Source organism: Vitis vinifera, chromosome 6, assembly GCF_030704535.1.
Source record: "Vitis vinifera cultivar Pinot Noir 40024 chromosome 6, ASM3070453v1".
NCBI classification, from domain to species: Eukaryota; Viridiplantae; Streptophyta; class Magnoliopsida; order Vitales; family Vitaceae; genus Vitis; species Vitis vinifera.
The window spans coordinates 7,050,979-7,073,868 of NC_081810.1; the positions used below are offsets into that span (position 1 = coordinate 7,050,979).

Here is a 22,890-nt window from a genome sequence, read left to right on the forward strand (position 1 = left end):
AAAATTTATAGAATCTTTTAAAAATTTTATGAAAATAAATATAAAAGCTATTATGGAGTTTTGGAAAAAAAAAAAAACTTACGAGGAGCCAGTTTACACAAGACCGACCCTTCTGACACCCAAGGATGAAAATATCGGTAATTACGGATATATCGGTAACTTGATTTTACGGATATATTGGATATATCGAAGAAATATCGATGGATATTTTGGAAAAAAAATTGATCAAAACTTATAAAAATATAAAAAAAAAAACCTCATAACAATGTAATTAGAAGTATAATAAATAATTTAAATTTATTTTGTTGAATAATTTGATATATATATATATATATATATTATATGATTTACGATATTATATGTAATTATATTATGTGGGTCAATAAAAAATACGAATTTTGTAATTATGTATTCATTATCAAGCTTCATAAAAAATTTGATTTTGTTAAATACAAATAATTTATATATATTAACTTGATTTTATTAAATACCAATAATTTGTATATATTATCGCATAGCTGTTGGGTTCACTTTGGATCGTTGGATCACATCCAAATTCACTTTGACCATCGCCATGGAGTCATGATTTGTTTCCATTTTTTTTTTTTTTTTTATCTCTACTAAATTTTTAAAAAATCAAAAGGCCACCCATCCGAAAAGCCCTTTGCCGAAGACTCTCTCACTCGGGCATCAAAAAGCCCTTGGCTGAAGCTGCCCTCCGGACGAGAGAATCGGCCCCAATTTCCTCTTTCACTCTCAATCCTCGCAGGTTCTAATCTAATCATTTGTTACTTTTTTTTTTGCAACCCTGTTTGATTCCCAAGAAAATCCATCCCCCATTCAATTTCCGGGAAAATCCATCCCCCATTCGATTTCCGGGAAAATTCATCCTCGTTTGATTTCCGAGAAAATTCATCCTCGTTTGATTTCCGAGAAAATCCATGCAAAACCCTCAAGGAAAACCAAAAAAATTGCTTTTTTTTTTTTTTTTTTCTCCCTGTGTTTTCTGATCTGTTCTAGGGTCGCTTTGCTTTTGTGCCATTGGATTTAAATTTCACGAACCCTAAATCCACGATTTTTGAGCCAGGCTGAAAAACAACCTTTGCCTGCAAGTCATGATCAGATTACCAAGGAACATCTTATGTTTTTAAAAAATAAAAATAAAAATTGGACAGATTTTGTATCCTGTGCGCGGGCTGGACTGGTAGGAAATATCGGGAAATTTCCCGAAAAATCGGCGATACAAACCGAAATTTCACCGATTTTTTGCTTGCAGCCATGTTTCGGTGATTTTTTCGCCGATTTTAACAGAAATTTGGCGAAATTTCTCCCGTCGACATTTCGCCCCCGTCTTTCGTATCGCCGGCCACCGAAACCCGAAATTTCGGCGAAATTTCCGCGAAAAAATGGAGACTTTCATCCTTGCTGACACCAAGTCTATAATTGCATTAAAATTGAAAATTCCCTTGTAATGATGTTAATGGGCCAGTTTTTCTTTAACTTTAAACCGAAAGGAAAATCTGGCCCAATCATCACTCTGTTGATGTGGCCCATTCTGATAAACAATTTAGCCTAAAGAAAAGCGACAGTGTGGACGTTGCATTTCTAGGTCCCACGGTTGTGGGCGACCAAAAGGGCCCATCAAGTATTTAGCCGTTTGAGGCCCAGTAGAAAGTGGGTTTTATTTGGGACCAACTCATGTGAGCTGGCCTCTTTAGCTCTCCCCTTTTCTTTCTTTTCCTAGATAAAGAAATTGATTAATTAAGATGACGATAATAACAATAATAATAAAAACATGTTTCAAAACTAAAATTAGATTTACATGGATTGAAATTTTAAAGCGAAGCGTTGAGCTTGGCCTGGCTTTCATTCGGACGCTTGATTGAACTCACGTCACGTTATACGCCGCTTTGGGTTTGCTTGCAGCAGAAGAATCCTTCATCTCTGTTTACACAAAATCATTCAATCAATCAATCTCCAAACTCTGCGTTTCGGTCGATTTCTGAGTTCAAGGTATTGTTCCAATCTCTATCCCAGTTCAATCAATCGACTCGTTTGCATGCTGAGAAAACAATGTTAAATGAAAGGAAATTTTAAATCGTAAAATTTTTGACCGTCTAAGGCTCGAGAATACAGAATATTGTATTTTACCTAAAACTCATGACTCTCTGGCTAAGGTGTTCTGAATTTTTTATATTTTTTATTTTGTTTTTTTTTTATTTTTGGTAGCAAAGAAAGTGAGAGATCAAACGCAGTAATCAAAATGTGGTTTTCTTGTACTTTTCTTCGTTTTATTAGTAACCCAAGCGGAGTGCCGGATTTCACTCTGCGTGCATTATAATTTGGGAATGCAATTGCCGGAAGTTTTTATTTCTAGGGTTTCTGAACAGCCCTGGAACTATTGCCAGTTTGGATTACAGCTAGGACTGGATTTTTGGTTAGAGAATGGTTTCTTATATAAAATAATTTTAGTTTATACAGATAGAAAATATCAAAAAAGGATTTTTGTTCGAGAATGTTTTCTTATATAAAACCATTTTTAGTTTAAATAGAGAGAAAATATGAAAAAAATTAATTAAATTTGAATTGTAAAATTTTCATTTTTCATCAACATGATTTGTGAATATAGAAAAATGCCACTTCACTTGTAGTTCACACTGTCAAGGGTTTTTCCATTTTTCCTTTTTTCTCTCTCTCTTTTTTGGTAGCAAAAGATGAAAAATAACATAGGAGGGAAAATGTTGTTTTCTTTTATTTCTCTATTTTCTTGGAAACCAAACGGAGGGATAGGGTTTATCTTTGAATGCTTTTAACCTGTCAATGCTATTGTTGAAAATTTTGAGTTCTAGGATTACATTATGGACTACATTGAAAACCCATCAAAAATTATGGACTACATTAAAAATGCCAATGATCACCAGTCATCATTTTCCTCATGATGCTAAAATTTTAATTATAGGATAAAAATAGAGAATTTCCCACTGAGGAAATGTTAGAACAAATTGAATAATTCTGGAAAGGAGTTTGAGCAAGAGAGGAATTTGTAGAAAGTGTCATCTAGAATGACAGCCTGATCTGGACATCCTTTTTTTGTGAAGTGGATGATCTTGCAAAGGCAATTTTCTTCACAATTTCTTATGTATTTAGCTTATAAAAAACACAAAAAGAAAATTCTTAGGCAGTTTCTACAGTTAATCTTATACGAGTGTATATTATCCTTTTGTGGTGGAGAAAATTTCATCTTACCTATTCTCGTATTCTAATAATTTCAGGCCTCTTCCGTCTGATGGTCATGGGGTCTATCTTCGACTTATCTGAAACATCCAAGCGTGTTCCTCAACCCTCCCTAGTAATGTGAGTATCAAATTTTGCAAAATGTTAATCTGGGTTATTAATTCATTTTGCCTTGCAGTTGAATGGCTGCATATTTAAACTTACTTTTAGAGTTTCAACACATTCTCATTTTTAAGTAATGGGTAATTTAGCGAAGCATATGAGGTTTGAAATTTCTGTTAGATCATGCTGTTTTCACTGGCAGTTGGCTGAAGTTTGAAGAGAACATTTAATTCCATCATTGAATAAACCTAGAGATGAATGTCTTACCACCTATATATGGTGTTATATTTCTATTAGCTGGATAGATTCATCTGCAATAGAATGTCTATGCTCTGTATGCTTTATCCTTTCATTTCAATCATTTAATGGAGTAGACTTGGGTCTAACAATTAAATATATAAAAAAGGATTTATCTTGAATAAAAGTTCACTAACTTTGGCATGAAAATATAAATAATATCTATCATGATACCAAAATGGAAGCCTTTGGAAGAAAAGGGAGAGTAACACAAAAATAAAAAATAAAAACTTGTATATTAAAAATAGAAAAGAAGCAACTTTAAGGTATAAAATAAGTAAAATGAATTTAATTTTTATCAGTTTTAATCAATAAGTAATAAAAAGGTGAATTTATTATGTATTTTAAGATGAGCTTATTATGATTGTTATATTTAAATAATAAAAATGTGAAATATGAGGGGAGATAAGTGATACAAATATACAATAGAGGTAGTTTAGAAAGGAAAAAGTCTACAAACTTTTTGTACTTTTATTTTTCTTTTGATAGGTAAACAAGAAATGCATTAAAAATGCCATGAAGAAAGCGCACCATAGTACACAGGATGAATACAATGATTGCCAAGGAACTTTTTGTACTTTTTATATATAGTATAGATAAGCAAACATCTATTAAACAAAGTTCATATGTAGTCAATCCTAATTGATGTTTCAAAAAGAAAATATTAAAATTTTATGAGTTTTTTAGGACATATTTAGAACCTTGGAAAATGTGAGAAAAGAAAAAAAATGAAAAGGAATTTTTTTTTTTTTATGCATGGATGAGATGCAAAAAGGTAGGGGGAAAAAGAAAAAAAAGAAGAGGAAAATGTTAAAATATTTTCCTCATTTTTCTTAGAAGAATGCAAGGAAACCTTGAGAGAAAAGTGAAGAGAGAGATTGAACCAAGGGAAAAGGTAGGAATTGATTCCTCATTCTTATTTCAGAACTGTTAACTCCAGTCTCTCATCAATCCCATCTTTAAAACAGGTAAGCCTTTTGAACTTTTACTTATGGCTACTTCTAACACTATTTGGTTTTTCTTCTAGATTTTGTATTAATAAATATAATGCAAAATCCTGAAGAAAAACCAAATTGGGTTAGAAGTAGACATAAAAGTTCAATGAGAGGCCAACATGTGAGAAAGAGGAAACTCTAAGACAGGAGAGAGAGAGAGAGAGAGAGAGAGAGAGAGAGAGAGAGGGAGGGAGGGAGGGAGGGAGGGAGAGAGAGGGGTGTACCCATTTTTTGAGGATGGGACTGAGGAGAAACTGAAGCTAGAAGCTCTGAAATAAGAATTGGATTTATTGATTTTATGTTTCATGTTAGCTTCTCTCTTGCACAGTGTGTTTTTTTAAAATGCTTGACATGGGAATTGTTTGTTCAATCCAATCAAAGGGTTTAAAATTTTTGGATTTTTGGATTCCACTTTCAAATGATTGAAATCTTGGAAAGTTCATGCTACTATGACTGAGTATATGTATAAGTTTTATTCTATTATTAGGATTCTTTCAATTTCTGGATATGTATCTGATTCATTGTTATTTGGGTTTTTTCTAGTCTATGAAATGAGTTGCCATAAATTATTTTGCTGTTGTGTAGAATAAGGTGCTAGATGGGGTAAAATGAAATGTTGTAACATACTGCTTCTATTTCAGTTTCATTAAGACCATAGTCGGAATCAACTTAATTTAAGTCCTGATGTAGTCAAAGATGGCTGTGGGGTTTTGATGTGTGAACAAGGGAAATGTAACTTTGAGTGATTCTGAGGGAACTTAAAAACTTTATCATGACTTTCTTCCAGAATTTCTGCATGCTTAAATTTGGGTAAAAGGGTGTGACTGGAGCAACTTTGGTGATCCTCCCCTTTGTCCCTCTTCTTTTTAAGTGAAGGAAGTGAAGGAGAAAGTTACTGTGTGGTTTTGTAAATCCAGCTGGATATTCTCCTTGATCCTCTGATAAATATCACTTTTGAATTTACTCAAAAGGCCTGGTGTTCGGTGCTTCTTTAGGAATCATCCCAACAACAAAATTGAGGTTGGAGAAAGGGTGAAACTGCTTGAAGTAGTTGGACTCCAAAGTAACCTGGAAATATTATATAAAGATAAATAGAAATGTTATTCATGGAAGTTCTATCTATGGTCCTTCAAACATGAAGTTGCTTCCCGGAACATTGTAAATGATTCAAATAATCATTTTTCAGTTATGTTATTGATGGAGGTAAAAATGTTAAATTACATACTTAGGGTAGACGTGAATAGATCCAGTCATGTAAATATAGTGTTTACAAGGGCCCTTAAGTGGGACCGAGTGCCTCCATTTATTAGGGAAATGTATTGCTTCAAATTATTGAAAAAAGCGAAGTAAACAAACAAAGGGCTTGGTTCTTATGGTTGTTTCTGTGTGACGACTATTTGCCACAATCATCTGAAGGGGTTTCTAATCAGCCATTGGCCTTCTGACATGATGAATTTTTCTTGTTTTCAGCTTTGCTTGAGGAGTTAGCAATAACTAGTCAAAAAGCTTGAGGGAGATTTCACATACATGGGTAGAATAGAGGAAGGCAACATGCTTGGGAAGATAGAGAGGAAGAGTAAAAAACAGAAGAAGCGTCAGGGCAGTGCTCCTGAAGAGTTAAATGACTGTAGTGATGCCATGCATGCTAGGGTGGAGGATGGCGCCAAAGTGAAAAAGGAAGGCAAGAACAAGAAGAAGAAGAGCAAGAAAGATGTGGTTTGCAATGATGCTGGATTCAATACTATTCAAAATGAGGCTGTACATGTGAAGGATTATGTGGAAGTGATTGATAGTAATAGAAAGGAGAATGATCAGATGACAAGGAGGAAATCGGAAATTATAAGAGATGACAAGGGATGTGAGAAAGGTTTGAAGAAGCATAGGAGAATTGGTGGAGAAGCTACTGTGGTCAAAGAGTTTTCAGACGTTAAGTTCCACGATGGAGGGGAGAAGAAAAGGAGCCTTAAGTTGAATGAAGAGAATGATGCTGGGGATAACTGTATGTCAAAAGCAAGTAAAGATAAGAGGAGGAGCTATAGGGAGAATAGTGACAAATATGCAATCGATTCAATTTCCTTTTTGATGGAAATGCCCAAGTGTAATTAAAAGGGAAAATGTAGGGTAGTTGTGGGACAGAAAATCACCGAGAAGGAAGACATTGCCAAAATAAAGAATGGGGAAGAAAGAAATTGAACAAAGAAGAATAAGAAAGGAAAGAGAGACAAGGTGAGTAGTGATATTGAGGAGAAGGACAGCATTGTGTATGCAAAATAGATTGGAAAGGTAAGGGAGCACTATGATGGGAATATAATGGAAAAGGTCAATCACGGAAAGCAGGAAAAGAGACAGAAGATAAAGGATAAAGATGATTTGGGAAGTGGATTGCTACAACTTGTGGCTGAGAAACAGGGTGATAATAGCACCTTAAATGGAAATAAAAAGAATGTAGGCAATGGTATTATGTTTTTGATTAATGGGATAATCTCGTGTAAGGCAACTACTTCTCTGCTTTCCTTGATCATTTGATTAAGCTTGAGATTTATCAGGTCAAGAGAGGTTTGGAGTCTTTTTAAGCCCAATGCATGTGGTCTTTTCCTCACAAAATTTATTTCTTTAGACTGTGCTTCTTCATACGCATTGAGTAATTCCTTGATGGGTTTCCTTCAAGAGAGTGGCAGTATGACCATGATTAGTAGCCACTGTATTTCCTCCCATAGCATTACTAAGATTTATGTAATGTTTTCATTGTTGTTTCATTTTTTGCATTGATTGATATTTACTATTTTAAATCATTTTAATATATCTTTTGTTGGTTGCTGTCTTGTTTACATCCAGTCTGTCTTGTCATGGTTTGCATGGATGGTTAGCTTCCATCTCAAACAAAATTTTATTTCTATTGCAGTTGTTGAGACACCAGGTGTCATGGGTGACCAGAAAAGACATAAAATTTTAATGGTGTCTGATTTCTTTTATCCCAACTTTGGTGGGGTGGAGAATCACATCTACTACCTATCACAATGCTTGCTCAAGCTTGGTCATAAGGTCAGAAAGTAACTCCTTGCTTGCTAGGCCTGTATATTTTTGCATGCAGCCCTTATATTGTGTTTCGTAGGAGTGTTACAGGGAGAAAAGAAAAGACAATTTTTGAATGCTTCTTCCTGTTTTGTGGGGGGAAGGGAACAAAAATGAAAGAAAATTGGAGAAAACACTAACAGAATTCCCTTTTTGTCAACCCTGTCTCTTTCAATTCTTGTCAAGGAATGGACTGTAAGTCATTAAGCAGAAAATTGTATTGTTACTACTGTCTACCTGGCAGGCATATCAGAATCAGATTTAATTTCACTCACTTGTAGTTGCAGCTGGTTATGTATTTTTTATTATATTGTTATCCAGGTGGTGGTTCTGACTCATGCTTATGGAAATCGTTCTGGAGTGAGATATATGACAGGTGGCTTGAAAGTTTACTACATACCATGGAAACCATTTCTCATGCAGAACACCTTACCCACATTTTATGGGACTCTTCCAATTATGAGGACAATCCTCATTCGGGAAAAGATATCATTGGTGCATGGACATCAAGCCTTCTCAACTCTCTGTCATGAAGCTCTGATGCACGCACGCACTATGGGATACAAAGTCGTATTCACTGATCATTCACTCTATGGTTTTGCTGATGTGGGGAGCATCCACATGAACAAGGTGCTGCAATTTACTTTAGCAGATGTGAGTCAGGCCATTTGTGTTTCTCATACAAGTAAGGAAAATACAGTCCTGCGGTCAGGGCTACCACCTGAGAAGGTCTTTGTAATACCAAATGCTGTGGACACAGCTATGTTCACACCTGCCCCAGAAAAACTCAGCCATAATGAAATTGTAATTATTGTGATAAGTAGATTGGTTTATCGAAAAGGCGCAGATTTGCTTGTTGAAGTCATTCCTGAAATATGCCGTTTGTTCTCCAATGTGAGTTGCTTAGGTCATGGTAGTGCCCTTTTGATTTTGATGCATACACAGTACTCTTTGTTAAACCTGTCATTCCTGGTTTCTCTTTTTCTCTGGATAAGGGATTTGCTTCTATTTATTTTTATATCTTTTTTGGTTTATGGGAACCTTATACCTTCCTATCACCACCTCAATCCCTTGATGTACATGTACTTGGTTTCTTCTCCTTCCAAAAAATGGGTAGCATCAAATGCGCTAAGCCATCACCATCTTAAATGGTGGATCATCGTTCCCCTACAGAAGTTGAGAAAGATAACATCTATTGCATATAAGAGATAAAAACATTCATTAGCCTTGAAATCTTGCAAAAGATCCATGGCCATCAAATTAGGTTTATTGGATTAAATCCTGTCTTTGTCAATACATTCATCTCCATTATCTATGGCTATAAATATGTATTTTGACTTATGTTTTAAAACATCAAATTGTTCATTGAGGTATTTATTGATGAATCGTTGATGTTAAACTAATATTAGCATATCAATAATATATTGGTTCATCTCCTACATATCAAGATCTGAATTGTCAATACTTTTTTTTTTAGGAATTTTTTTGATATATTTCTTTGTTTCTAATTTGTCATTGATTCTTGCTATACCACTTTTAATAGTTGATTGAAAACTAATTGTTTGGATGTTAGAAATAACTTGCTTTTGGCTTTTGCTTATATGCTATTAAGAAGTACTTTGCTGCCTACTCTTGTCAGATTCATTATTTATGAATTTTATTCTGCAGGATTTGTGAGTTTTATTTGTGCATTAATGACCATTTTATTGTTTTTTTGAAGATTCAATAGAATTGTTATCTTTTCCAAGCAGTTTTAGAATTTTCTCTCTCGTCTTTTATTTTTTTTTTTACTTTTTTGTATTTTTTTGGGGATCAAAAACATACCATATCGGTTTTAGAAATCCTACCATTTATTTTGGGATCAAAACATATTCGTGGAAATAAGTTCTCACAATTTTAACTTAGGAGCTGGCCTTGCTGGGTATAGAATTACCTTTCAAGGAAGCCAATCGTGGTGGAGCTTGTTTTTCTTTTTCTATTTGGAAAATCTCTATATGGGAAAATTAGTGTATGGATGGCAGTTTCATATTTACATGATGGAATCACAATTATTAGTATGTTTTTGTCTGCATTCTGTCATCTCATTTAGAAAAATGTGTTAAGGTTCGTTTCATTGTCGGAGGTGATGGACCTAAACGAGTGCGGCTGGAAGAAATGAGGGAAAAGAACTCTCTTCAAGATCGAGTTGAAATGCTGGGGGCTGTTCCACATGCTAGAGTACGGTCGGTCTTAATTTCTGGCCATATATTCTTGAACAGGTAATGAGTTAGTTCTTAGTATGTCAAACTTTTGTCTGCTTTATCTTTGAAAATGGTCTCTCTACTTCATGTTGTAGCTTGATCAACTTACCAGATATTATGGTTCTTTATAAAAGTTAAACCTTAATTTTGATCTATTGAATTGTGGATATGATTAAGAGCCTCTTTCAAAACAATAAAAAACTAATAATTGAGATATAATCATAGTTATTTAAAACTTAGGCTACCTGATAAAACACAACAATGCGATAAAACATTTTTATGTAAAACATGGTATGCATCTTACTATTCATTGAAATATTTTAACTCTTGTGATCTTACTATTTTTCATAAAGTAGTTATAAATTACTCCTTACTTCATTCTTCTATTATAATATGATTTACATATATAAGTAATTTTTTTATATTTATTTTTCAATTTTCATTGTGTAAAAAAAAACTTAGAATACATGGTATTATGAGATATATGATACACAAATGTAGGGAAAAAAAATACATGATAAAACTGGGGATTTTTTAGGGTTTTTATATATGTATAATAACCAAATGTGGGGGAAAATGCATGATAGAGCTAGGCTCTATGATTGAAAAATTTGCATCTCTGTCTGCTTCCAAACCCAAATCTCTATTTTTCTTAAAGAGAATACCCTTCCTAAGAGTGAATTTTAGGTATCGGAGAATTCTGTACGCTGCTTCTAGATGACTTTCTCTTGGTGAATGCATAAATTGGCTAACAACACTTACCACATAGGCTATATCCGGTCTAGTAAAAGAGAAGTATATAAGCCTCCCAACTAGCCTTGGATACATACTTCATACTGCCTCCTTTTTATCATTACCTAGCTTGTGATTTGCTTCAATTTGTGTTTTGGCTGGCTTACATCCTAGCATCCCAGTTTCAATAGGAAGATTAATAACATACTTTTGTGATATAAAGGTACCTTTCTCGAATGAGCTACCTTAATCCCCAAAAAGTACTTCAATTTTCCTAGATCTTTTATCTCAAACTTTACAATGAGGTGTCTTTTTAGTTGTTCCATTTCTTCCAGATCATCACCAATAACTATAATGTCATCTACATAAAAAATTAAAGCAGTCACCTTTGCTGAAGACGAGTGTTAATAAACAAGGTATGGTCTCCTTAACTCTACTGACACTTCATCTTCAACATAGCTTTAGTAAATCGTCCAAACTAGCCCCTAGGAGATTGCTTGAGTCCATAATGTGTTCTTAAGTTGTTGCACATGGTTGTTGTCGAGATTTTCATCCAATCCTAGTCCTCTAAATCACCATGTAAGAAAGTGTTTTGAGATCAAACTGCTGCAAAGACCAATTAAGATTAGCTAGCCAATGACAATAAAACTCAAACATCATTCATTTTACAACTGAAGCAAAGGTTTCTTGGTAATCTAGCTCATATGTTTGAGTATAGCCCTTGGCCACCAATCTAGATTTAAATCTTTCTAGAGTTCTAGTTGCCTTATATTTCACAATGAACTCCTACTTATACCCAATTGGTCTCTCCCCTTAGGAAGCTCAACAACCTCCCATGTTTGACTTTTTTCTAGTGCTCTCATTTCCTCACTCATATCTTTCCTCCAGTTCTCATTTCTAAGTACTTATTGGACAGTTTTTGGAATATCAATGGGATTTAATTTACATAAGAGGGCTTTATGAGAGGGTGACAACCTATCAAATGAAATGAAGTTGGAGATAGGATGTTGAGTAGTGCATTTTTTTATTCCTCTCCTAATGGCGATTGACAAGTCTAAATCCTTAAACATAAAATGATCATCATGGACTAAATCCTTAAACATAAGATGATCATCATGGATACCATATGATCATCATGCATACCATTTGATCATCATGGATACCATCATTTTCTAGTATGTTCTCACCATTTAAAGAAGGCAAATTAGAAGGGAGCAATTTAGTACTTGTCATAGGATCCGAGTCTTGGACTTGCTTTGATTCAAGTCGTGGTTGTTTCTTTCTTGAATAGACTTGCAACAGAGCAATAACTGGACTACCAAGTTTCTCACCTTTCATTTGGGACAAAAGAGTAGGAATTGGTGTATTAGGAGTGAACATAGGTTTGGATTCAGTAGGTTTAGGCAGGTCAAGATCAAAGAATGAACAATTCTTATCTTTTACTATAGGCTCCTCTTGGGGATAAGGTTTTGGGAAAAAAGGTTGACTTTCAACATAGGTTACATCTATAGAAGTAAAAAGAATTTTTTTGATGATAAATGATAACATTTGTAACCTTTCTTTGTTGAAGTGTACCCCAAAAAAATACACTTAGTGCTCTAAGATCTAGATTGCTGTGATTTTGTGCATAGATGTGAACATCTGAGACACAATCGAACACTTTGGGAGGAATTTGGTTGAAACCACTAAACTCAGGAAAGAATTCCAAGAATGCCTCATAGGAGAAGGATGATTTAAAACTCAAGAAAATATTTTGTTTATAAGGGTGAGCAGCTGTTAGTACTGCTTCCCCTCAATAGGAGTTAGGCACATTGTTTTGAAACAATAAGGCTCTTGTAATTTCCAAAAGGTGCCTATTTTTTCTCTCCACTCCCTCATTTTATTTGTGGTGTATCACTACAAGATGAGTAATGTATAATTCCATTTTCTTGAAAATATGGGGATAGAATTTTATTAAAGTACTCTCGAGCATTGTTAGACGTCACATTGTTTATTTAAACCTCAAATTGATTATTGATCATTTTGTGAAATATAGGAAACACACTGCTCATGCTTGATTTATTTTTTAACAAATTAAGCCAAGTGGCTCTAGTGCTGCAATCATCAATGAAAGACACAAACCAGCGAGATCCAGAAACATTAGGAATACAAGAAGGACCCTGCACATCTTTATGAATCAAAGTGAATGGGCAATATGATCTATTATTAATCACAATGGAAATGAGGCCCTATGATGTTTGGCCAACTCACAAACTTCACAGTGAAGCCTATTGATGTCTAAACTTTCAAAAAACAATGGAAACATTTTTTTCAACAAAGGGAATGGAGGATGATCTAATGTAAGATGTTGTAGCCAAATCTAGTCTTTATTTGATGTGGTTTTTTCTTAAAGGTAAGAGAGTGGTAGTTTGTTATTGGTTCCACTACTAGCTTCAAGAAGGTGGAGCCCTTTCTGTTCCCTATCACATGCAATCTTCTTTCCTATAACTTGGTCATAAAACACACAATGAGAAGGAAAAAAATGTAACGTTGCAATTTAGATCTTTTGTAATTTGACAGATTGACAAGAAATTAATTGATAACTTTGGCAGATGTAAAACAGACTTCAAGAATAGAGATAGTGGCAGTTTTTTTTGTGCCTTGACCAGCCACTTTGATCTTTTTATTACCAGGACAAGGAATGTATGTGAAAAAATTATGTGAAGAGTTTGTCAAATGGTCTGTGTCAATTACCCAGGAGCTTGAGAGACAATCTTTTGAATCACTTAGAGCATAAGAATCACTGTACTTAACTGAGCGTGCCCATGAGCTTGAAGCACTTGGATTTTCTAGGAATGAGAGGGGATTTTTGAGTCGTTCAATTTCGTCTTTGTTGAATCCTTCATTTTCTTGTTTGACATTTTTCTCATGAGAAAACTCTTCAAATTGAGCCGCATAAGCTTGTTCAACTAAGCTGTCCAGTTCATGCTTTATTCTAACCACATGATTGGTTCTTTCCACGAAGCTTCCAGAAATTCTCCTTTGTGTGTCACAACTTTTTGCAGTCGTTGCACCACAAGCCATCTTTGTTGTTGAAGGTATGGATGTTTCAGCTTTTCCAGATTCTGCAATAAGACCGATGCTGTTATTTAGCACCCCTCAAGTGGCAGCCTGCACTCCATTGTTTGGTGAAAGAGATGACAGGTGCTGATCCTTCTGCAGAGTGATTATCACATCATTGTCTGGCAGCCTTCCTCTGCTCTGATTATGGAGAAAACTTCACTCAATGGTGGTGAGGATTCCCTTCCAAGGACTTGAAATCCAATCTGATCATATTCAACATTCAGACTAGACAAGACCTAAAGGATTCTCTCTCTTTCCACAAATTTCTGTATCATAGCAGTGTCTTCACTGCACTTCATTTTCAGGTTCTGATAATGATCTAATTCCAGCCACAAGTCCTCCATAGTGTTGGAATATTCAATTGTAGACATGGTTCCCTGTTTGGTTGATGTGATTTTTGTCTTAGTTTCATAAATCTAAGTAGCCTCGCTGATCTTAGAGTATGTTCGTCTTATGGCTTCCCAAATTTCTCTAGTCATGGTTAAAAACATGCAGGTACCAGTTATTGTCATTTCCAAAGAATTCCAAAGCTATGATCTGATCATGCAGTCTTCTTCATCCCAAATATTAAATTTAGGATTTTCTTGGTCAGGTGTTGGTCTAATAAGATGACTCAGTTTTCCTTTGCCCTTGAGGAAGATTTGGACCAACTGAAACCAAACAAGATAGTTTCTACCATTCGGCTGGAAGCAGCTTGGAGATTCTGGTATTAGCCTGAGTGTAATTGTTGAGTGTTCATGATTTGAGGGGTGGCTGCTTGGCTCATTACTTAAGAGATTTCTGATATGGTGTGATAGATAAGGATTTGAAAAAATAAATAAATGAAAGATCATTCTTCGTCAGCAGTAATAAGTGTTGAACAATTGCAAAACCCTACCATGAAGAGCCTTCAGCTCTGATACCATGAGGAAAAATGAATTCTGTATATTGATTTCAAAGATGAGTATATATATATAAGCTACATGGAAGTTAGGGAATTTAATCTGTAGAATCTGTCCTGAAGATCAGAAAGAAATATCTCAGAAAAGAACATGAACCTTCCTAAAATACATCAATTACATATCATCATGTAATAAAAATAATTTGACCTCCTAAATGAATGGAATACTTAATAAACTTGCCAACAACAATAATAAGAATCTTTTTTGCATATGAACTGGGGATTTTTTAGGGTTTTCAGATCTGTTTCTCTTGGATTTTGTTGATTTTATTGGTAGGTGTTAGCTTTGTCTTGGTTCTGTTCTCTTTTCTTGCTTCTTGGTTCCCATTGCATACATCCTATGCATTTGTGGAGCACCCCATCTTGCTTGGTGTTTTTAATGAATTCTTTTTGCGTATCAAAAAATAATAAGTAATTATCTAAGGTTCTGATTCTTGTATCGATGGGATTTGGTTTTGTTTTCTTAGTCCTTGTGATTAAGGCACTTGGGCCTTCTGTTTAACTTTCTACTTGTACTAGTGCTCTAGAGGTGCATTTTCTTTCAGGTGAAAATTGGAATAAACAGAAACTTGATGCCAGAGTTGGCTGTGCTTACTACTTGAATCAATGGACACTACCCATTACCCTCAAGAATCAATGATCTGGGAGATGAGACTCTTAGAGCCCATTTGGGAGTGATTTTTTAGAGAGTTAGAAGTGCTTCCTAATGTTTGCTAGCGCTTGCAGAAATTAGGTGTTCTGTACACTTTTGAAAATCATTTTTAAAAACCTGGATAACCTCTTAAAATGATCTGGGAGGTGATCCTTCCAATTATTATTTTTAAAAAGCTTATAAATTAAAAGTCCTTTAATCAAAATCACTCCCTAATGGGTTCTTAATCGTCTATACTGTTGTCCAAAATTTGTACCTAAACAATCATATATAGTAACATGGAATCTAGGGTTTTCAAACTTCGTAGTATTGGGCTGGGTAACCTTGAATATAGTTGTTAATTCTTGTCATAATGCCCATCGTTATGTAGACTTGAACTCGTATTAGCGTATAGGCATGTATCTTTGACACAACACATGAGCATGTATAAAATATTATTTTGTATCAATGTTCAGTTTTTTCATGTCTTTTAGCAAACTTAAGGTTCTTTATCAATAATTTCACCTGATTTTATTTTATTTTATTTTCTCATGTTGGCAGTTCTTTGACAGAAGCATTTTGTATAGCCATATTGGAGGCTGCTAGTTGTGGATTATTAACAGTCAGTACACGTGTTGGAGGTGTCCCAGAGGCATGCATCTTTAGATATTTTGTTTTAACCTGATTAATCTGATAATTTTTTGCCATTTGTCTTTTTACTGATCATAGATTTGTCTTTGCATTTAGCTTGGTAATTTATGTTTGCCATTTCACCTTTTTATCAGGTTTTACCAGATGATATGATTGTCCTTGCAGAACCAGATCCTAGTGATATGGTACGAGCAATCACAAAGGCAATATCCATACTTCCCAAAATTGACCCACAAGTTATGCACCTTCGAGTGAGTTGATTTAAAATAACTGTAATCCTTTCTAAATTGAAATTTATAATATCTGAGATATGTCTCTTTTCTGTTTCTTGCATCTCTTGCCAGATGAAAAAACTGTACAATTGGCATGATGTTGCTAAAAGAACGGAGATTGTGTATGATCGTGCTTTGGGATGCTCCAATCAAAATCTTGTAGACAGACTTTCACGGTATGGAATTGCAAACTTGTCAGTTTAGATGCTTATATAGAAATTTTTACGGAACAAGTTCATTATAAAGGATTCATTTTGCAATTGGTGTAAATGGTCTTCATGGTGAGTACTTGTATGATCCAAATGCTAGAATCTTCGTTAGTATAAATGCATCCAATTGCTCTTTAAGGTAAGCATCCTTAATGTCCATAAACTTATTCCTGCAACCAAATTTGGCATGATTTTGTTTTTATATTGGTGCCATCTTTTTGTACAGGGGTCTGCAGGGAGGCCTAAATTAGAATATATTGACAATGACAAATCATTAATTTTGTTATTATGAGTATTATTTTATTTTTTATAGGCTTTGTGAATATGAATTTCATGGTTTTCTTATGATACAATTTTCATGTAATTTTATAAGTATTTTTATGATTTTTTTGAGAATTTATTATTATCATTATTATTTATTTACTTGTCTAAGTTGAGGTTTATGTCTTGTTCTTCCTAAAGGCTTACACCCTCATTTGGGTAAAATACCTCAAGATCACATTTATTTGACAGAGATTCTAGGAAATGTTTTTAGCCTCTTTAACACTTGAAAACAACTCTTTTGATCAAAAATTTCAATTGTTAGAAAAGTTAAAAATGCTTTTTAGAATCACGGTCAAACGAGCTCTTAGTCTTTAAAAGATTTGTTTAATGTAACTGTAATATTGCATTGTATCAAATACATAGTCCTTTCCTTAATTTGGAGCAGCATGGCTTCTTTGCATCATGCAATAGTAATTTTCAATATAGAAGGAATTGTCTCAATATTTGGTATTTTGGGAAATTACAGAGAAAAATCCAGGCAAACATGGGTTGCTGATGACTTAATTTGGTTGTCAGGTACCTTCCATGTGGTGGTTGGGCAGGCAAGCTTTTTTGCTTGGTTATGATAATAGATTTTTTGTTATGGCGTTTATTGCAACTATGGCAGGTAGTGCTTTATATTTGTTGTGCCCATTCTTTACAAAATTCGATCTCAAAGATTTTATTTTTTGCTTTCTTTTCATGAGCTGACCCCTTTTCTTTCATATTCCAATTTAGCCCCCTGAAGAAATCGAGGAGGTACCTGATTTTAGTCTTCCCAATTCCGAGTGTCCGGAATTTAAAGAGGACGGGAGCTTGAGCTTGAGATGAGTTTCTTCCAAAGATCAATGAAGAAAGATTTGGTGACTACCATCCTCATTCCTCCCTCTATGTCGTGTTACTCCAAGACCCTGTGCAGAGTTCTGGGTAAGATTATCTATCATTTTACCATTCACATCGGGTTGGTCTCATTAAGGATGGAAAAATCGTTCCTAATTTGTAATGAGCAATCATTGAAAGCAATTGGGATGGTGGGTTCGAAGTTAGTTTTTTCTGATCCCAACTCAGTTCTGGTTACATGCTTTAATATTTCTATGAAGTTAGTTTTTTCTGATCCCAACTCAATTCTGGTTACATGATTTAATATTTCTATGATGTTTACAATTGGGTTAGGTTTAGAGATTAAATTTGCTTTCAACCCTTTAATCACCGTGAGTTCTCAACTTCACAACTTGGTACTTGTCAACAATCAAATATTTTTTACTTTGGAATTTTTAGTTGTGCACATGTTCCAATGGCTCCTTCTCAAAGAACTAAGAATGAGTCCTCAAAGATGATTTGAGATTTATTTTAATTTTGATTTTTTATCTATTATTTGATATTTAGAACCATTTTACGACATATTTTGTGGATTGTTATTTTGATAAAACTAGTTATATACCCAAGGAAGAAAAGTCAATTCCCAAAAAATGATGATAAATTGCTTAAAATGTGCCAAATTTCTCATTTGGATTCTCGAATGAATCAATGTGAACTAGAAATTTAAAAAATTATTCACTTATAAAAATATGTAAATTAATTACTAAATGCATTCATTAACATGAAAATAATGTCAAAGTCACATATTTTGGTTATAAACATTTTAACATGAATTAATGTCCCTATAAGATAATTATCCAATGTCATAACAAATGATCGAAAAGGTGCTTGAAGTGTAGTAAACATATTGGCTTAAAAGATATAGTTCAAAGGAAGACATGAGGCTAAACATATGAGAAAATTGACATTCTTAAAGAAACCATGAGTACCAAAAAGTCAATAGAAATGACTAATCAATTTCAAATGAATAAATAGTCCTTAAGCATGTGCAAATTAATTAGTTAGCCCTTGAAAAGGCTCAAGTATTTATAATTGAGGAGATATCAATTAGTTGTTCACTTATAGGAGAAAAATGGGATGGTAATACCTTATTATTGATAATATATTATCCTTTAAAGTGACTCTTTTGATATTATAAAAAATAACGAGGCTCTTGAAATATAAGCTCTGAATAAATGTTGTCTTAAATATAATTGGTTGAAAGATGTAGTAAAAATAAAGCAACACTAATCGACAAACCAAGGAGTATTTGGATCAGTGATCCAAAGACCAAAAGGTGTCAAGCATGTCACATACAAATGGTTGTTTGTAAGAAAACACAAGGAAAAAAATAGATGTAAAATACAACCCGTAGCCCAAGGTTTCTCACAAAGACTTAGAGTATTAACTATGATAAAACATACTCTCATGTAATAGATGTAATTACATTTATATATTTAATTAGTTTAACAATCTCAAAACGATTAAATATGTTTCTCATAGCCGTCATTACAAAACTCAAAAGTTTGTAATTTATACTTAATTAAGTTGCAAAAATCCCTATATGTATTAAATCAATTTGGACATGTGTTATAATTGTCTTAATGAATATTTATTGAGAAATGATATATAAATAATCATATTCACACATGTATTTGTTAAGAAATCAACAATTGGTTTTGTAATTGTGTCAATATATGTAATGAACTTATTAGGATCCATAAAGAGTTAACAAGAATAACTAATTGTTTGAAAAATGAATTTAAAATGAAAGATCTTAGAATGACAAAATTTTTATCTTGGTTTGTAAATCGAGCACTTTAATACTAGTCCATCAAATAACATATATAGAAAAAGTCTGAAACATTTTCATATGGATAAAACATATTTATTAAGCTCTTTAATGGTTATCTGATCACTTAAAGTGAAAAATGACCCATTCGTCTTTGTAAAATGACAGATTTTACTTGGTCCCAAGGTACCATTTCTTAATGCAATTGAGGTACTTATATATCTTGTAAGCAACATGTGACTAGACATTGCATGTTCTATTAATTTATTAGTAAGAGATAGCTTTGCACCCACTCAAAAATAATGGAGTGATATAAAGCATATATTGTGTTATCTTCATGGACCTATTAATATGAGTTTATTTTATATAAAAAGAGCACAACTATAACTACTTGGATATATAGATATTTGCTATCTTTTACATCCACACGTATTTACATATGGTATGTTGTTATATTATGAAGATTAGTCAAACAACCAATGGTGGCCACCTCCTCAAATAGTTCAAAAATATTTGTGATTCATCAAACAAGTCATGGATGTGTATGGTAAAAGATTTGATCTAACATATTCGAGAATCATATAAACTATCATCTTTTTATATGAAGACAATGCTACATGTATTATACAAATCAAAGAAGAATATATTAATGATGATAGAATCAAACACATTTCACCAAAATTCTTCGATACATATGAGTTTTAGAAAAGTGGTGAGATCAATGTTTAACAAATAAGATCCAACGATAATCCAATAGATATAAATACCTTGATTACTGCACATCCAAAAAGCTCATACACAATATTGGAATGCGAAGATTTAAGGAACTCCAAATTAAATACTCAAGAAAATACAATTGTGTCAACACGAGGGACACCAAACTAATAAATATATATTGCACTATATTCTTTTTCCCTTCATTTGTGGTTTGTCCCATTAGATTTCACTAACAAGGCTTTTAACAAGGCAATAGTAATAACCTAAAAGGCATTAAAAGAACATTATGATTTATTTTTCCTCACTACGGTTTTTCCCACTAATTTTTCCTAATATAGTTTTAATGAGACATGCTAAAATGATTGACATCTAAGGGAGAGTGTTACCGGTTCACTTGTTGAATTTTTTGGATATTCATCTAACCTTCTCGTTTATTAAAAAAAAACATTTATTATGATAAAATAAATTATTAGTTACTTATTGAACGTAAATAACTACCCATAAACTCAAACTTCAATTAACTAAGATACTTTAGCAATAAAAAAATGATAAATTCACTAGTCTAATATAATTAAAATAAGAAATGTTAAAAGTTCTTTTTTATCCTTTTTATATTTTAATAAAATAATATATAATACAATTAAAAATAAATAAATAAGCAAATAATGTGCGATTTCAATTTTTTTTAACAGGCTACCTAAACCTTCAACCTATACCAATCCTAATATTTTAACATAAGTATTTTCTAACCCATTTAAACCTTACCCATGCCTTAAGAATGGGTTGGGCACAGGCTGGGTAGGTTGGACCTGCCTAAGTTAAAACCCTAATTATAGTAATTGTGATTGTAACCCTATTTAAGGTTATTAAAAATTCATAACTTGGATTTTATTTAGATACACTTTCTTGTTTTCTATGATTATAACTTTTATATAACATAAAAATACTCTTTAAGACTTACCTTAAAAAATAATAACTTTTAAAGACTATTCAAATTTTTGAGAAATTTAAAAAAAAATTACTACTTCAAATTTTAAAAATTCTAAAAGTAACTATTTCAGACATAAAGTAACATTTGTTTTTTTGGCTTTTTGCTGAAAGTAATTTGCTTTTAGAATTTAAGTTGTTTTTTTTTTTCTAGTTTTTGATGACTTATTACTGAATTTTTAAAATTTTTGACTAAATAGAAAAAACAAGTTTTTTAAACCTCCCCCAAATCATGATTGCAAACCGACGCCTGACACCCGATGCCCAACCCTAGCCCATCCCTTGTAGCTCTCTAGTCTCAATTGCAACCAACGATCCCCAACCCTCACCTCATTACTATGTAGCTCATTGGTTCCACGACCATCACCAAGCTTTCTCAAGGTAATTTCTTCCCTATTTTCTCTCTCTATTCAGATTTCAACTTTCGTTCTTACTCTTTCTTAGCAATGGGGTTAAACCATAGGTAGAATGGTTGTTTTCTATTTGGAAATGGTTTATTAATATATTCTCTGGTACAATTCTCATGCCAATGGTTTATTTTGGGGTTTTGTGGGGAATTTTGATTTTGTGGGAGTGGGTTTAATGGGTTTACAGGTTCAACAAATTTTGTAGAGATGCTCATGGGTTTTGTGGATGCATTTGTGTGATTCAGTTCTGGCTTTGAGGAACCATTTGTGTGATTTTGTGGGTTGTTTTTGGCCTGCTTGGATTGTTTTTTGTTGCCCCTATATTGTGTCATTCACTTGTCTAATGAGCAGAGTGAAGCTATGTCATTCACTTATACTTGGTTGCTAGAAACAATCTTTTCTATTGTGATAACCAAATGTGTGTGTGCGCCTGTGTGAAGTGATAATCAAAAATAAAATTATTCCTCCCAAGCATGAGGAGTTTGATTTACTCCCAAAACCACAACTTGATGAAAGCCTGGTTTCTGGGAATAAAATTATTCCTTCAAAGCTTGTGGAGCTTGATTTGCTCCCGAACTACAACTTGATGAAGCCTTTACATTTGCCTCGAGGACAGGAAAGGATTGTATAAATATGAAATTTGGGCAATGGTATAATTTCTTGTTTCCTTTTCTTCCATTCTCTCTCTCCTTGTACTAAGTTTTTTAGATGTATGCGCACATTTCTTTTTGTGGATAAACCCTTTTTGGAATATGTTTTCACCTTGCTACTTTTTTTGAAGATTTGTTATCCCTCTTTATTTTATGAGTTTATCATGGATAGAGGTTTTTTATATCTATTTTCAGTAGGAAAAAACAATAGAAATGCATTGTATGCAAATATGCTCTTGTTCTTAATTCCATTTTATTTGCTAATATAGGAATTTGTAATACAAAACTATTCAGTGTCTAATCTGTTCAAGTTGCTAAAACATCTCATGAGACATTTTCATTGCAAGTTTGCAGACATGCATTCCTTGTCTTGATATTGCAGGAAAGAATGTTTGTATGTTTTTGTTTTGGAATAATTCCACTATTGTAGAGAACATACTGCCTTCCCATAGGTGCTTTCTCAAAGCTATGGTGAGAAGAAATGGTAGAAAATGTTTCACTTTTGTTAGAAGTACCATGTTAATTTCTATTTGGTAATATCTTCACTGTCAAAGCTCTAGTCCTAGAGGTCTCAAGTTTGAGAGGCTCCATCTATTAATTCTTTTTGTGTGTGTGTGTTATAGGTTATTTGTCTCTCCATGTGTGAGTTTGGCCCACATATGAGGTAGGATGTTAGCTTGATATACATTGTTGGTCCAT

General features: G+C 33.4%; 1 protein-coding gene across 8 annotated transcripts; it reads left to right on the forward strand.

The window, feature by feature from the left end:
• Window positions 1–626: 626 nt before the first annotated feature.
• Window positions 627–17,900, forward strand: LOC100256927 (phosphatidylinositol N-acetylglucosaminyltransferase subunit A). Of its 8 annotated transcripts, none has more exons than XM_059737503.1 (12): window positions 628–769; window positions 1,277–2,013; window positions 3,273–3,354; window positions 6,099–7,116; window positions 7,531–7,670; window positions 8,022–8,594; window positions 9,804–9,958; window positions 15,907–15,997; window positions 16,131–16,247; window positions 16,341–16,444; window positions 17,318–17,408; window positions 17,519–17,900. In XM_059737503.1, exons 4-12 carry the CDS (start codon window positions 6,939–6,941, stop codon window positions 17,609–17,611), a joined length of 1,542 nt encoding a protein of 513 aa, XP_059593486.1. In that variant the 5' UTR covers window positions 628–769; window positions 1,277–2,013; window positions 3,273–3,354; window positions 6,099–6,938; the 3' UTR covers window positions 17,612–17,900. The 8 variants fall into 8 exon arrangements, with proteins under 8 accessions (XP_059593488.1, XP_059593486.1, XP_059593487.1 ...); XM_059737504.1 differs by having other exon boundaries at window positions 1,842–2,013; XM_059737501.1 differs by having other exon boundaries at window positions 1,927–2,013.
• The last annotated feature ends 4,990 nt before the right edge of the window (window positions 17,901–22,890 follow it).